Source organism: Protopterus annectens, chromosome 6.part1, assembly GCF_019279795.1.
Source record: "Protopterus annectens isolate FY-2018-M chromosome 6.part1, PAN1.0, whole genome shotgun sequence".
Classification (NCBI taxonomy): Eukaryota; Metazoa; Chordata; order Ceratodontiformes; family Protopteridae; genus Protopterus; species Protopterus annectens.
Window position 1 is genome coordinate 384,891,342 of NC_056738.1, and position 15,195 is coordinate 384,906,536.

At 38.0% G+C, this 15,195-nt stretch overlaps 1 protein-coding gene across 4 annotated transcripts in view; it reads left to right on the forward strand.

Moving 5' to 3' along the window:
• The first annotated feature begins 684 nt into the window (after window positions 1-684).
• The window catches only part of DPF2 (double PHD fingers 2), a 779,856-nt gene continuing 765,345 nt past the window's right edge, over window positions 685-15,195 (forward strand). For 3 of the 4 annotated variants that reach the window (XM_044075795.1, XM_044075796.1, XM_044075797.1), the window contains exon 1: window positions 685-863. In XM_044075795.1, the coding sequence (XP_043931730.1) occupies window positions 829-863 (35 nt within the window). In that variant the 5' untranslated portion in view covers window positions 685-828. The remainder of the gene's footprint in view (window positions 864-15,195) is intronic. The other variant, XM_044075798.1, reaches the window with a different exon arrangement.

Below are 15,195 nucleotides of genomic sequence, written 5' to 3' on the forward strand. Positions count from 1 at the left end.
TATAAAGTGAACTTATATTTATATATATATATATATATATATATATATATATATATATATATATTTATATATATATATATATATATATTTATATTTATATATATATATATATATATATATATATATATATATATTTAGATATATATATTTATATATATTTATATTTATATATCTATATTTATATATATATATATATTTATAAATATATTTATAAATATATATATATTTATATAAATATATATTTATATATATATTATATATATATATATAAACATATATATATATAAATATATATATTTATATATATATATAAATATATACATTTATATATATATATATAAATATATATATTTATATATATATATATATAAATATATACATTTATATATATATATATATATATAAATATATACATATATATAAATATATATATATATATATATAAAAATAAAAATATATATATATAAATATACATATATAACTATATATATATATAAATATTAATATATATATAAATATACGCGCGCACACGCACAGAACGTATAACGTGTGTGAGAGTGCGAAACCTCTAGGTAGGTCGTGACTGCGGCTATTTCAATTAGTCCGCTTTTCGGGGGGTGGGACCGGCATAATCTTTAAAAAAAAAATAGGGTGTTTTCTCCGCTCACATCAGAAAACTCACAACATTCGTGACCCATAATGCGCGTGCTCTAAGCAGTCCTATGCAATCAGCCTTATTGCGCAAGCTCATTCGCCTTTACGCTTTCCCCAGGAAACCCAGGTCCTTGCGCAAGTTCTGTTTCGTCTGAGGTTGTGCGACAAGTCAAGATGGCAGCTGCTGTACAGAATAATGTAGTGGAGCTGTGAGTGTTTTTAATTTAACATTTATTTAAATTTCCTGTATGTGTGTTGATTACCTTCGTACACGTAAGAGCAGTGCATCATGTTCATACAGTTGCTTAATATTTAAATGATGAGTTTTCATTGTTTGTGATGGTTGGCTTTAAGGTCAGGCTTTCATTGTTCTCTGGAAAGTTTCCTTGGTGGCTAGCTTTAGGATCTAAGTAAGTATTCGCTTACATAAGTTTTGAAGGGGCTGTAACTCTTCTTTGTTTGTGAGAGGAAGCGTGTTTTGTTTATCTTGGTTGTCTTTTGCTGGACTACGTTTAATATGATTTTATTGAGAGTTGCACCTCATTAACGCTCTTCCTGATGCGGGGAGAGTGCACGTTCAGATTTAAGTACATTAGCTGCTGATTAATGCTTAACTGGAATATGTGTAATCCCCGATTAATGCTTAACTGGAATATGTGTAATCCCCATTAAATCACTAGTTGATAGGTCATATACCTGGCTGCCAATTGCTTTCTTGGACCTGACAGTCTACGTGGGATTCGTACCGCTTGTTACAACTAGAGGCATGATGTTCTGTTGTATTCACTTGCATATTATTCATTGGTGCAATGTTATTTTAGCCTTTCTTTTTATTATATGTGAATTTGTCTAGATGTATTTTTTTTCAGAATACAGTGATCCTTGGCTCATAGTTTTCATTTTGACACATTGTAAGCAGATTATTTGCTCTACCAAAGCTGTTTTCTAATTGAATCATATAATGACAAATGCATAACTTGCATTAGCTTACCAGTGATACATGTAGGAACAAAAGATGCTGTACCGTATTTTTATTTTTTGTTATGAGGAAATTTGAGATGATGTGTATTGTGTATATTATCCTGTCTATTCCAAGTTTTGTTGCAGAATGTCTAATTTTCTTGATATACATTGTATCATTTTTGTTGTTTATAATGCGTTTTTTTTTTTCTTCTACATGTTTTAGGGGTGCTTTTCAACTTCTCAGATATTTAATCTGAAACTCTAGCAGCATCTCTTGACATATGTCATAGCTGACTCATCACTATCTGGAGCTAAGCAAATATTCACTGACTAAATATATCCAAATTTCCCACAGTTCTGTATCTAACTTATTTTACACCTGTGAATGTACAGCTGATGTTGCAGACTCATAGTGCTTGTTTTTTCCATTACAGTTCCTGGTAGAAAAGCTTATTGTATAAATTACACATTGTGTTTTGGTTGGGTTGGCTGTCTCTTTTGGTTTCCTGTCAACTCTTCACAGAGGCTTGTCATTTGGTGAGCACTAAATTGGCTGTGTGTGTGTTTCTGTCTTTCTGTCCACCCATCTATCCATCCTTGAATTGGGCTGACATTATTTCTAGACCCATGGTCCATTGACTGTTTGGGATAGGCTCTGGCTTCCCATAGCCCTGAAGAGATGAAAGTCTGTGTTTGTTTCTCTGTTTGCTTGTTGTTTGTAAGGTGACCTTCGTTTATTTTTTTGTCATGCAACATCACATCATGCTTTTGCAAGTTTTGCTTACTATTCCAGCCTGCTTATTTCCTATAGTAATTGTTAAGTAGTTCATTTGTTAGTTTCTGATTTGCTGAAATACTTTATATACATAATGCATTATACACCTACTCTAATTAAGTTAACTTTTTTTGTCTACCACTTCATTAGCATTTGGCAAAGTGGCAGGATGAATTCTTCCCCTCACCAAGTAAAGTGAGTCATCACTTGATGACATTACCTGCATTGACCATGCTATCATGGCTGGACCATGTGGTATTCTGATGTCTTGGCTAGCTAGACACTTTTCTTCTGTGTGTCTCATCACTCATCTTGCATTTGGACAGTTTTTTAGAGGTTCTGAACAGCATTGTTTGAGGAGAGGAGCCTGGCCAGCAGTATGACTGCAGCTTATTCTTTACTAGGTACTTGGAATAATTTTGAAGTAGTTCACAGGACAGCAGACAACACAGAGTTAACAGTCTGAATTGGTTCTGGGTTAGTTATGTATTCACAGAGGTTATGGTATTTTTCTTGTCTACTTTGACTCTTAATATTTAAGTTAAGTCATTTTCAGACTAAATGTGTACTGCCTTCACTTTTATATTGTTGCAAACCTTAAGTGGTGGTGTAATGAGTGGTATTGAACATCTATTCTTTTTTAACCAAAGACAGTTACTTTTATGGATAAGGAGTCATGGAGTTTAGACCATTTTTTTTCTTTTTGTGTTGTTTATTAAACGTCCTGGTGTGACATAATGCCAGAAATTCATAAAGTAGTTGCCAAAACATGCGACAGTGCATGTGGACTATCAAAATGTAGGTGTTTTCAAGAGCTTCTGTGTTTTGATGCTACAGAAGTATAAACATGATTTATAGCCGCTTCTTTCATTATAGTTATATTTGGTACAAAATTTGATTCTCTCCCCTGGAATATTTAAATACATTTACTGTAAAGCATTTCTGCATGATGCTACAGAAGAAGGTGTAAAAGCCATAAAAATTATTTAATGCTTTTACTTCATATGATAAAGAAAAAGGCAAAATAGCAGCATGTGGTAATAACTTCAGTGATATCAGCCCAGAAACTGTTTGCTATTTATTAGACCTCTGTTTACAATAGTGCAATTCCTGACTGAGACTATATATGCTTATGTTATTGTTTTGAAAAATAGATCAAATGTTATGACTTTAGCGAGCTGCTTAATTCTCTTATGGAAGAGAGAGACTAATGTGTGTGTGTGTAAGAAGTAATGTAACAGTGAGCAGGCTTTTAGAATTTTAGCTTAGATGTGACATCAACAATTATAGACCTGTGGAGAGCATGTGAAATTGCTAATGTGCGAGTAAATGCATTGAGAGATGAAGAAAAGAATGCATATAAAGGCAAAATGAGAAATGATGACAAACTATCTTATAAAAGTAATAGATACGAAAGAGACCTTTGAAGCAAGATACTGTAGTAAAGAAAACTTCCAAAATAGACATACTTACATTGCTAATGTTAAGACTTGTGGTAGGTGTGGCTATAAGACTGAGAGTAAGTAGTGCCTGCTCTTAAAACAGTTTTGCAGAATCTGGTAGAAAATGTGTTTTGTAAGTACAAAAACAAGTGTATTGAAAAGCATTCTCATGTTGTTAACTGTAACTGTCTGTTGGCATTTCAGAAATGAAAAGTCTTGATACTATGGAGTCTGAAAGAATGTCTGAGTGAGGTATGCAGTGGAGATTGCTTTCAGATTTTTAAAACTGGAGGATAGAATGTAAAATTTAAATGTAGATAATGCACTCTATAGCACTATCTCATTATCTTGTCAGAAATGCTTTTAATGCTTTGAACTTGTTTGGCATTTGAGAAATGTGTATGCATTATTAAACTGTTCTTGCCACGAGTGTGCAGCATTAGGTCAGAAGTTGCTGATGTCGCAGTACAGAAATAATAATTTTGTTGTTTTGCTTAAGTGAATTCTCTGTTTCTGGCGTGTGAGAAGCTAAAAAAGGAAATGTATAATGTGAAATTGAAACTTCACATGTAAGTAAAGGATTTACACAGTAACAGAGATATCTTGGATACTGTGCAAAAGCCATGGTGATGATGTCCTGTGTGACTGTATAGATTTATGCACCAGCTTGAGAAGCTTGCCAGGTGACTGTCATGAATCCTGTTGTGCCAGTGGTTTAACACTGACATGTAGAACAGGAGCTAAAGAAAATGGAAAACCTAATTAAGAAGGAATTGGGGACAACAGAATGGGTGAAGTAGTATGATTCCCTTTTGTAAGAAGAAAGTAATATTCCAATAGTATGACAACATTTCCCTTTACTTATAGTTATCTCAAGAGTGCCAGATAATGAGCTTTTCTTATATAAATGCAAACCTGGTTTTTGACAAAAAGCTGGAAGAAACGACTTTCAAATTTTGTGCATTTAATACTCCTTAGAAAGGTGCAGGTTCTTTAGACTACATAATTATTCCAGATAGTTTGAGCCTGGTAAGTAAAAGGTTGGAAGTTGTAAACCTAATTGATCTGTAGTGTGGGGTACTACATATGAAGAGCATGGAACAAGACTGATACAGTTGTTGAATAGATTAAGGCAACATAAGTTCAAGCTAAATATGAGCAGATTTAAAATCAGAGGGATCATTCATGAAATATGTATTTTATATTGTAACAGTGAAGGATCGAAACAAAAATCTGAACAGCTCTATATTTGTAAAGTCCAGGAGACAAATGGGCATTGCTTGCATTTCTAGAAATCACATGATATCTTGCAAAATTTTATTTAATACATTTCTGGTAGTTATGGCTTTAAGAAAGCTGTCAGAACAAACTCTAGCCTAGTAATGCAGATAAGTGTTCTGCAACATTAAATACAGTAATGTGAATAAGCAGGTTGTGCTTCAAGTAGATGCCAGTCAAAGTGGTAAAGTGGCTATGATCCTACTCGAGAATGGCTCAGTTAACTTTGGGTCAAGAAAAATTACAGATTCAGAGAACACATTCCTTTATGGAAAGTCAACACTTAGAAATTCCACAACTGTGTCAGTGATCAGAAGGTTCATTTGAAACCTGATCACAAACCCTTGCATAGCATAGTCTAAAAATCTTCATAGAAGACATCTCCTGGAGTGCAGAGGATGTTGCTTAATCTCCAGAAGTATGTTTTGAAAGTTGTATACTGGGCTGCTAAGAGACTACAAATGTATATGTTGAATAGGGCATGTTTACCAGAAATTAAGAGATGTCATAATTTTTTTTTTTATAGCTAGGAGTGTCATCTTGGATAGAACAAGTAATACAGAGTTGTACTTTGTGCATTGCATGCTATAACAATAATTCCAGATTGTCCATGGTGTTAAGTACGTACAGATCGTACTCACTTCAGATAAACAATTTAACTTGTGTGGATTATTATTCCATGTTCTCTAAAATTAATGCTTATGCTAGCAGACAGAAGTGCATGAGTTTTCAATGCACTCAAATCTATATAGTGAGTTGTGTAAAGAAATCTGCGCTATTCTGGAATTCCAAACATTGTTCTTGAATGTGAATTCAGGCATCATATACCCAGTCCACACAATCTTCAGTTCTGTGGCTAAGTGCAGATAAACCTTTAAACAAGGAGTTTCCTGATAAGTAATGGATGAAGGCAAAATGGTCCACACTACATACCTCAACTTGGCCAAAAACTTGACACAGTTCCCCACTTAGGGAAAGTAGAAAAGCTAAATAAACCCCCTGCGTCACCTATTGGATTGTCAACTAGCCCACAAATAGGGTACAGGAAATCAAAATAGGGGAAGTTAACCTGCACAAAGAGAACGGTCAACAGTGGAGTCCCCTGGGGTTCTGTGCTAGGACCTCTCCTATTTGGCATCTTCTTTTCTGAAGTGAAAGCAAATACCAAAGGGCTCTGGCTGATTTTTTTTGCAGAGGACTGCAAGCTTGACACAGTCGTTGAATCCCCAAAGACTTACCACCCTGCAGGAAGATCTATCCCAAATAAATAATTGGTATCAAAATCATGGGCTGAAATTAAATGCCAAAAATGCATTATTGCATCCTTTAGGGAAGTCCTCTATCCCAGGAACTACCACATTAACAGTACGTTTCTAAGAGTTGACCCAGTTGTTCGAGATTTGGGAGCTTATGTGGACATTGACCTAACTGTTGACCAAAGTGTCCATTGTAAGAAAGTCCTTCTGTATTGCACCGCTTATAAAGAAAGGGAGTTTATCTAGGTCTAAGGATGTCATTGTCCCCGTTTTACCTAGCCCTCATTAAGCTAGTAATTGAATATAATACCCCCTTTGGCATATATCTGTCCAGACACATGCAACAAACAGAAAACCCACAGAGATAGCTTACTAGCAGATTAAAAGGCCTAAACAGCATCTACATGGACTGTCTGAAAACCCTGTCCGTGTACTTGGTATTGGTATCCTACAGACTGCTAAGAGGTAACCTGTGTCTGTCATAAAAAGCATCCTTCAACCCAGTACTGATGCATTTACAGCACATCAGCAAGTCAAATGGAGTCAAAAATACTCTATCTAGGGATCTAAAGCTCCTCTGCAGCATTAACAGAATGGTTTGGAGGGATAGGTTCATCTCGTAGAAGATATTGTACTTTGGAACTTACTCTGCATCCACATAAAACAAAGTTTATCCCTGTCCTATATTCTGGCACAGTTTGAATCTATGGATAGGGAAAAAGAAAATTTACCCTAGAATTGCCCTCTGTACTTTTTGATGGATAGAGGCAGCTCTTAAATACTTTACCCTATGCATGGGTCCCCTCAAATTATGATTCTGGTTATTCTCACAAGGGGTAATATATAATTATCGACCATGGGACAGATGAGGCCAATCTCTAGCCAAATGGGATTGGTTAATTCAAGAACAAAAAGGGAAATTAGCTAGGTTTAAAATGGTCCCCAAGGGAGCTAGCATAGTACTTGCCTGTTAAGGTAAGAGCTTTAGGGATTCTCAAGGTGAATCTTGGCATCCATGTCTTGAACACATGCTTGATCGGAGCCCCACTCATAATTTTTTAGTGTGTGTGGTGCTTTATCTGCTTCATGTCATACTACTTACTGGAAAAAGAAAAAAAAGTGCAAAGTGTTCTGGCTGTCAAAAAGACCATGTAACACAGTCCCTTGTTTACACTCACCTTGCCATGCCTCTGAAATGTCCAGATTTTCCCAAAATGCCCAGATTTTTGCCTCGTGTGGTCTGTCACTGTTTTCAGACATATCACTGTGGATTGAAGTCACTAAATAATATCATGCATGTCAGTTTCTGACTTTGTATCCTTCAGAAAATGGAGAACACTTTCTGTATTTATAAGAGGAAGTGAGTTGCACGTTATTGGTACAGAAAGCAGGCAGAAACAAATCTGTTTTTTATTATACCGCAATCTTTTGCTGTTCAGTACTGGCAGGTTTGACTGCTGTAGTGTGAAAACCGACTTTGACAAGTTAAGCAGGTAGACCTTAACATTAAAGATACAGTCTCGCACTGTAATAGTGCTTAACTGATTTGTCTTCCAGATGTTGGAGTGTAATCACCATGTTCCATGCACTACATTCATTTTCAGCATAGTTATAATGGAAGCTCAGTTTAGTGTTGGTTTTATTTGACTTAGAAGCTTGAAATTGTGAAAAAAAATCTGATACACGTGAACGTGATTTGATATACAATTATCATAAAGGTGAGAATTTGTTTTAGTAGTCTTGGGTGTCTGAGGTTTGTATCATGTTTAGGTGGATCCTGCCATATCACTTCATATGCTTGCTCTAAGGAAGGCTCCATTAGGACGTTGGTGGAGAATTTGAGGAGAAACTGTACACAGTTGTGATTTAGGAAAACAATGGAGCCTACTGACTTGAGTAGTATAGTTTCTGTAATTTATTTAAACCTGATGAGATTTTGCATAGACACAAAGGCTTGAGTAAAACTATGAACATATGTTTTCCATGTCATGATACAGATGTCACTGGTATGCAGCGTACTAAGTATTTGCCTGTAATAAGCAATGCAATCTCAAGCTAAACAAGTATATGGGTCATTGCTAACTTCTGATCTTTTCATCCCCTGGTTTCAAACAGTTTGAATGTGTGTACAGTTACTGTCACAGAAGGTAAACAAATATTAGAGGTTTGTAGTCATGCTGACTTATTTCATATCTGTCTAAGTGCACTTTTCATAAAATTATTAAACAGGATGTGGCCAGGCATTGGTGTAAGGAATAAAAAAAAATGATTCATATCAGTTAAGTCCTTTATCTAAAGCAAAGCACATATATTAAGTGTGTTTGATGTTGTTAAACCAGTTATATCACAAGCTTATTTCAGTGCAGTAATTCTGTATGAAGAGAAACCAGCCCTATGTAGTTCAAAACCAAATATTGACTGTAAGAACTTAACGATGTGTACAAATTATTGCAGTTATATCTGGCAGTGAGAAGTTTTATCAGCATATATATGGGAAAGAGGCTGAAGATGATAGTGACCATAAGCTATGGCAGACTGTTTTCAGGAAGTTGTTGCATAGGGCATTACCAAGCCTGCAAATAATTCCTTTATTTTTGCAAAAATAGTACCTGGGAGTGAGTTGTGAACAAAGGATCAGATAATATACAACAGAAGTGCTGAGCTCTTTGTATGTACAGGAGTAGAGAAAAGAACTTTTGTGAGATGATAACTCAAAACCACACAGAGTGGTGGAATGCAGAAGCAAATAACTAATAATGGTAACAAACACCACAGTGTTTCCTCAGCAAGCACAATAAGTAGTTACTTTCATAGTTTTAACTTGGTTACTCTTATTTTGAAAATGCATCCCAAAACTGTTGAATCATTTAAACCAGGGTGACATGTTGAATTTAATTTTAATTTGCCATAGCACCTTGCGATAAGCTGTTTATTAGCTAGCGTCATCCAGAGTGTTCACCTTGTTACCAGAAAAAAAATCTTAATGGCCGGGATTCACTAATCCTCCGTGTAAGACTAACCAAGTCTTACTCGGAGACTGCCGTCTAAGACTATGACGTCAGCATGCCATGCATATTCATGAGGGTGCATTGACTCAACTCCAAGTTTAACACGGAGCATGTAGGAGTGCAAGGGGCATGTCAGACTGCTGAGCAGTCCAAATATCCATGCCCCTGCAAGTGCCTAAATCTGCAAATGTCAGCAGATATGAGCGAGTCTGCTCAAATGTGTATACCCCCAACACTACACTCCCCCCACATTCAAAACCCCTGTACAGATGAAATATAAATGTAAAACAATTTTTTTTTATTCCCGATATATCTGCCCATTTGCGCGTGTGCGCAGGTGTGCCCATTGCTTAGCTACAGTTAGCAGTTTAGACATCGAAGAGGATAATAAACCACTTGTATGCAAATTAAGCCAAATAGCAATAGTGTAGTGGTAGAGCCTTTGCACAAAGAGAAGGCATTCCCGGTTCGAGTCCCACCACTCCCCTTTCCATTTTCTGTAGGAAATCTGTGCATAAAAATAATTCCTGACATTCACCTTTTAAATTTTATTAAAATGCATTGAAATGGCCTATGTAGTAGTGAACGATATTTTAAATGTATATAAGAAGGTGAAATGGTCATGCATACTGATAAATTCATAAGATTCATAAGTAATGTATCTTAAGCAGTGTGATGCACTGCTAAGCAACGTTTACCAGTATTAAGCATATTTAAGTATAATTGCTCATAGCTTAGCAGTGCTTTAACTAGCACAATAGCTTTGCGCGGAGCTGCGCATTGCACCAACTAGTGCAAACAAAACATGTTTGCGCGAAGCTGCGCACCGCGCCAACTAGCGCAACGTCTGTAAACATAGCAATGTTGGGCAAAGTTGAGCAAAGTCGGCTAAACACAGCCACACCCCCTACCGGTCAGGCCAGTATAAAATAAAAAGCAATGACAGGCCTCGAACCCGGGATAGTGGGTACCATAATCACCGTATTGATACACTTAGCCATGACAGCATTTGATGTTCATGGACTGTCAACACACATACATACATATTAATCAAAGTTTACCCAATGCTAAGCAGGTGTGCACTCAGCTGAGAATTTTTAAATCCGGCCAATCACAAATAAGTGCGGGAAATGAGGCATATTTAAGCTCCATAGGCGGGAATACTTGCCATAACTGGTTGTAGCTCCCATCTGCAGGCAGCAATGGCTGGTGTCGGAGAGGGCTCTCGCTTCCGAGTGCAACGGTGGGGCATTGAGGAGTCAAAAGTGATGGTTTGGCTCCTCGTCCATCATCAAGATGCTAGGCACCTGCAGGGCCAGTTCCAGGGCACGGAATACAAAGTGGAAGCCTGGAACCATCTCACACATGAACTCACCAGTGCCACAGGCGTCCCTCGGACTGGTGAGCAGGTCAGACACCACCATGCAGACCTGAAGAGACGCAAGCAGGACCAACTGAACCAATGGATAGAGGAGGCCCGTGGGATGGAAAATGCCCCACTACTGTGTAGGTAGCCATGGAATGAAGTATGTAAAAGTTGCTAGTGTAGTCAATAGTATGGATAGGTATATGTCTCAGTATCACTTCATTTACTTCACAGCTGCAGGTGTCCGTGCTGCAAATCAGCAAGCCTATGCAGATAGGCTGCTAAGCCTGAGCCACCAGGCAGGTTAGTAATTATTCTGCATGTATTGTTATATAAAATAAGTGAGATAGCCTGACAAAAAGTGTCGTAGCCCAATAATAAAGGTATAATAAGGCTTTAATAACCTCTCTGCATGTACTGTTTATGTAAAATAAGAGAGAGAGCCTGAAAAAGTGTTTGTAACCCATTAATAAAGGTATAATAAGTCCTGAATTATTTCTCTGCATGTATTGTTATATAAAATAAGTGAATGAAAGAGCCTGGAAAAGTGTCGTAAACCATAAATGAAGGTGTAATACATCTTGAATAAGACATCTGCATGCACTGTAATATCAAATGAGAAAGCCACTAGAAAAGTGGGTAATGTAATTAATAAAGGCATGACTCCTGTAGTGTGTCAGTGTCACTTTCTTCGAAATGTTGATGTACTCTTGCAGTGTAGAAATAGTAGTGTTGAATTAAGCTCTGTCAACCCACACTTTGGTAGGGCCATAGAAAGTGGATGAAGGGAGTGCCAGCATCTGTTAAGCATATATACAGTCCTCAACTGTTGTTTTCAAGGCTGGCATGTATAGGTAAATCTGGCACATGAGTAGCTTGTTATTGTGTTCACCAGAAATGTCAGTGTGCTGCTAGAAATGTAAGGGGCTGTTAAAATATAACCTGATAATGTCACCTGAACACATCCAGATATGTAGACATATAAATAAAATATATACATACGTAGCAGTAACATCTGCATCCTGGACAGTTCGTATGTCAGATACAGGTCGGGTATATAAGGAACTAGCAAAACACATTTCACAACTTAAGGGACATTGTCTAGTGTAATAATACATGTAGGGGATATATACCTGCAGTCAATATGTAGTGTAAACTAATAAGTACATATAAGTTGTTAATGGAGGTATCTTTTTACACCCTACTGTATGTGCATAAACAATGCAATTCCACACCTCAATACCTCAATGGGTATGTGTAATCTCAAAACATTTGTTGGGACATATGTCCTATTGGTTTATAAATATCTGCATTTACTTTGATGCATGTGCCCTGTTCAAACACCACAATCTTGGTGGCCTGTTGCCACCAATCAATCCTGCATGCTGTTAGAATGTCCACTGTTGTTCTATATATGCATGTGTTATGCTTGCTGTTCAACTGTTGGAACTCTGGTGTGTTGGGTTAATGGGAATATTACTGCATGCTGTTACAACTAATTTGGAATGCTGTTGGCTGTTACCAACCCATATTGTCATTAAATTCTCCTAAACACAGAATGTATTGGAAGGCCGGTCCCAGTGGACCCACCTGTCCCACCTCAGCTGGCAATGGCACCAGCAGGTCCGGTGCCCAGCCCGGGATCTCCTCCTCCATTGGCCCTGTGCCACCTTCAGGTGGAAGCGCTGCAGGGGATGGGGCTCATCCCCTCCTGCAAGCGTGGCTGGTGGAGGGCCACCTATCACCCTCCGAACGGTCTGGGCTGTGGTGCGTAGGCAGTGTTCAGTCACTGATCCTCTACACCAGCTCGAGGCAAGAGTGGCGCGACTCACGGGTGAGCCTGCCCCTCCTACACAGCCCCCAGCACAGCCACCCTCCGGGCTGTGAAGGTGCAGTGGTGACTGCCCATGGGTGGGGATCTCATTTCCACTGTTGCCATCAGTGGAGTCCTGGGCTTGCGGTTTCCAAACATCTTTCCCGGTCAATGGTATTCACCCACCCCATGTCATATTCCGCCCCTGTATGCATCTTGTTTGTCTTGTCTGTTTACCTCCCCAAACTACCTCCCAAAATATACCTACTTCCCCTACCCCACATTCCACTCTCACCTGAAAAAAAAATGGACAATCTGCTCCCACAAAAAAATTACGCCCCATACATAGCTGCCCATTTTGCACAAATGTCCGCTGAACGCAGAAACTGAAATTCAATTGGCAGTACAACATACTTCGTTGTCCTCACCTCTGTCTCAGTGGTGGAAGCTTTCAAATCTCCCTCCAAATTACTAGTATATGCACAGCTGTAGCTGTTAAAGAAATGGGCGGCTATGGACCTTCACTACACCCGTCCTGCACATCCCTAGCTGTTTTCCCTACTGTCTTACCCTCTTTGTGCCCCTTTTTCACCACTTTCCTATCACCCCGGTTTTCTTTTCTTTCAAAGAAATTAGCGTGGGGTTAGCGGGAGTAAGCACTTTTAAGCAGTCGTTAGCTGGTTTGCGCATGTGTGCGCTTAGCTAAGTATTGCTAAGCGTCGCGCAAAACCCGCTTACAACTGCATAAAAGTGCCTTAGTCAACCTGTATGTGAGGGCCCTTGTTCTGCTCCTCATCAAAATAAAACAGCACTGTCAGTCTCGAACCCCGGACCTTGGACACATTAAACTGCATGAAGTACCACTATGCCACAGTAGATATAACAGGTTGTTGGTGAAATATATATATTATGCATCAGAATGAGTGAATGTAAAGGAAAGATAGGAATGCCATAACACAAAACCTGTTCTGTGGAACTTTACCAGCAGTTGTTGTGGAATTGCATTACATGACTGTGATAACAGAACCACTCATTCTAGCAGTAAATAATGTTACAGCAGCACTTTACAACCCCCACACAGTATCATAGCAGGACAATCCCCACCCAAACGTACAAAATACATGTGTGTTCAGGGTCCAGCGAGGATGTAGGTAGGCATACTCACTACTGGAATTGTCCAGTTTTCATGAGCATCCTGTGATAATGTCAACAAAATAAAAAGCACAAATTGTGCAGAAGTGAGTACATTAATATCCACAGTATAGCAGTTCCCAGTTTGTGCCAAATGAAAACATCTCAATAACTACATATTTATGGCAGCTAATTGTATAAGTAGAAAAGAAACTACATACTCCCATGTATCTTGTGTTAGCATTTGTAGGGGTGAGTACAATTCTACACTGTCAACTGCGTACTGGAAGTGGCAACATTCAGGTCTGAGTACAACATTCAAATCACTGGCTACACCCCTAGCAACAGTTAGAAGAAGTATACCAACCTTCTGACTTGCACAACGGTGTCCACAGCAAACAAGCATGGTCCCCACTTTGGAAATCTGAAAGGGCTACGCCTACCTGACTTAGCAATTTATAGCACTGGGTTGCTATGACAGTGAGTACTGCAAGTACCACACAGCAGGCTGCATGCAATTGCCAAATGGTGGCCACCAATTGGTACAGAGGCCATCACATGCACATGTGCAGATACCTGTAAAAGCAGTCTGTACTTGCTGTCCACACATGATATCATTTCATTACAGGTACGGAGGGAGAGTGAGAGAGAGAGAGACACGCAGAGGCAGACAACAGCTGCAGCAGAAATAAAGAAAATGGATCCATATAAAATATATTGAAAGAACAAGTAATATATTGAAAAAAAAGATAACTAAAAGAATATATTGAAAACAAAATAATATACTGAAAATAAAACAATTATATTAAACAATATATTGAAAAAATATATTGAAAAAATATATATTGAAATGTAAATAATATATTGAAAAGAAAAAGTATATTGAAAAACAAATAATTTTTCAAGGTATATTTAATTCAAGATGTACAACAAATACGAACACATACAAAGGAAAGGTATGTAACAACTATGTGTTTACTTGAATGTAGTAGATGTTTATGAAGAGTACTCTACATAGTTTGAATCCTCCATATGTGGCAGCAGTACGTATCAATGCACAGATGCCCTGCATAACTACTGGCATGGAGAAATGAGTGTATAGCTGTGTGCAGTGGGATGTATATGTAGTTCAGCATTAAATGTCAAACATCTGATCCATGTTATCTGTGTTCTGTACAGTAGCATTTACAATGTCTGGGGGAGTAGCCCATACGGTTATGTAAACATGGATGTGACAGAGTAACAAATGCATGATAGCCATATTAACGTGTAGGTTAGTATTGGCAACAGCTGTACCAGGCTAGTATGGTGACCTAGCATTTGCAGCTATATGTACACCCTCTGATATTACTGTGTGCTCACATGTGACACCTGTTCGTGTTGCAGCAAGGCCCAACAGGTCAGCCGTGAGGTACACTAACTTACAACAGTGTGTACCTTGTGTGTGTATGGTGCGCACATATGGAGAGATCTGTCTGTGTCACATATATTAGCATCTGTACATGTGCA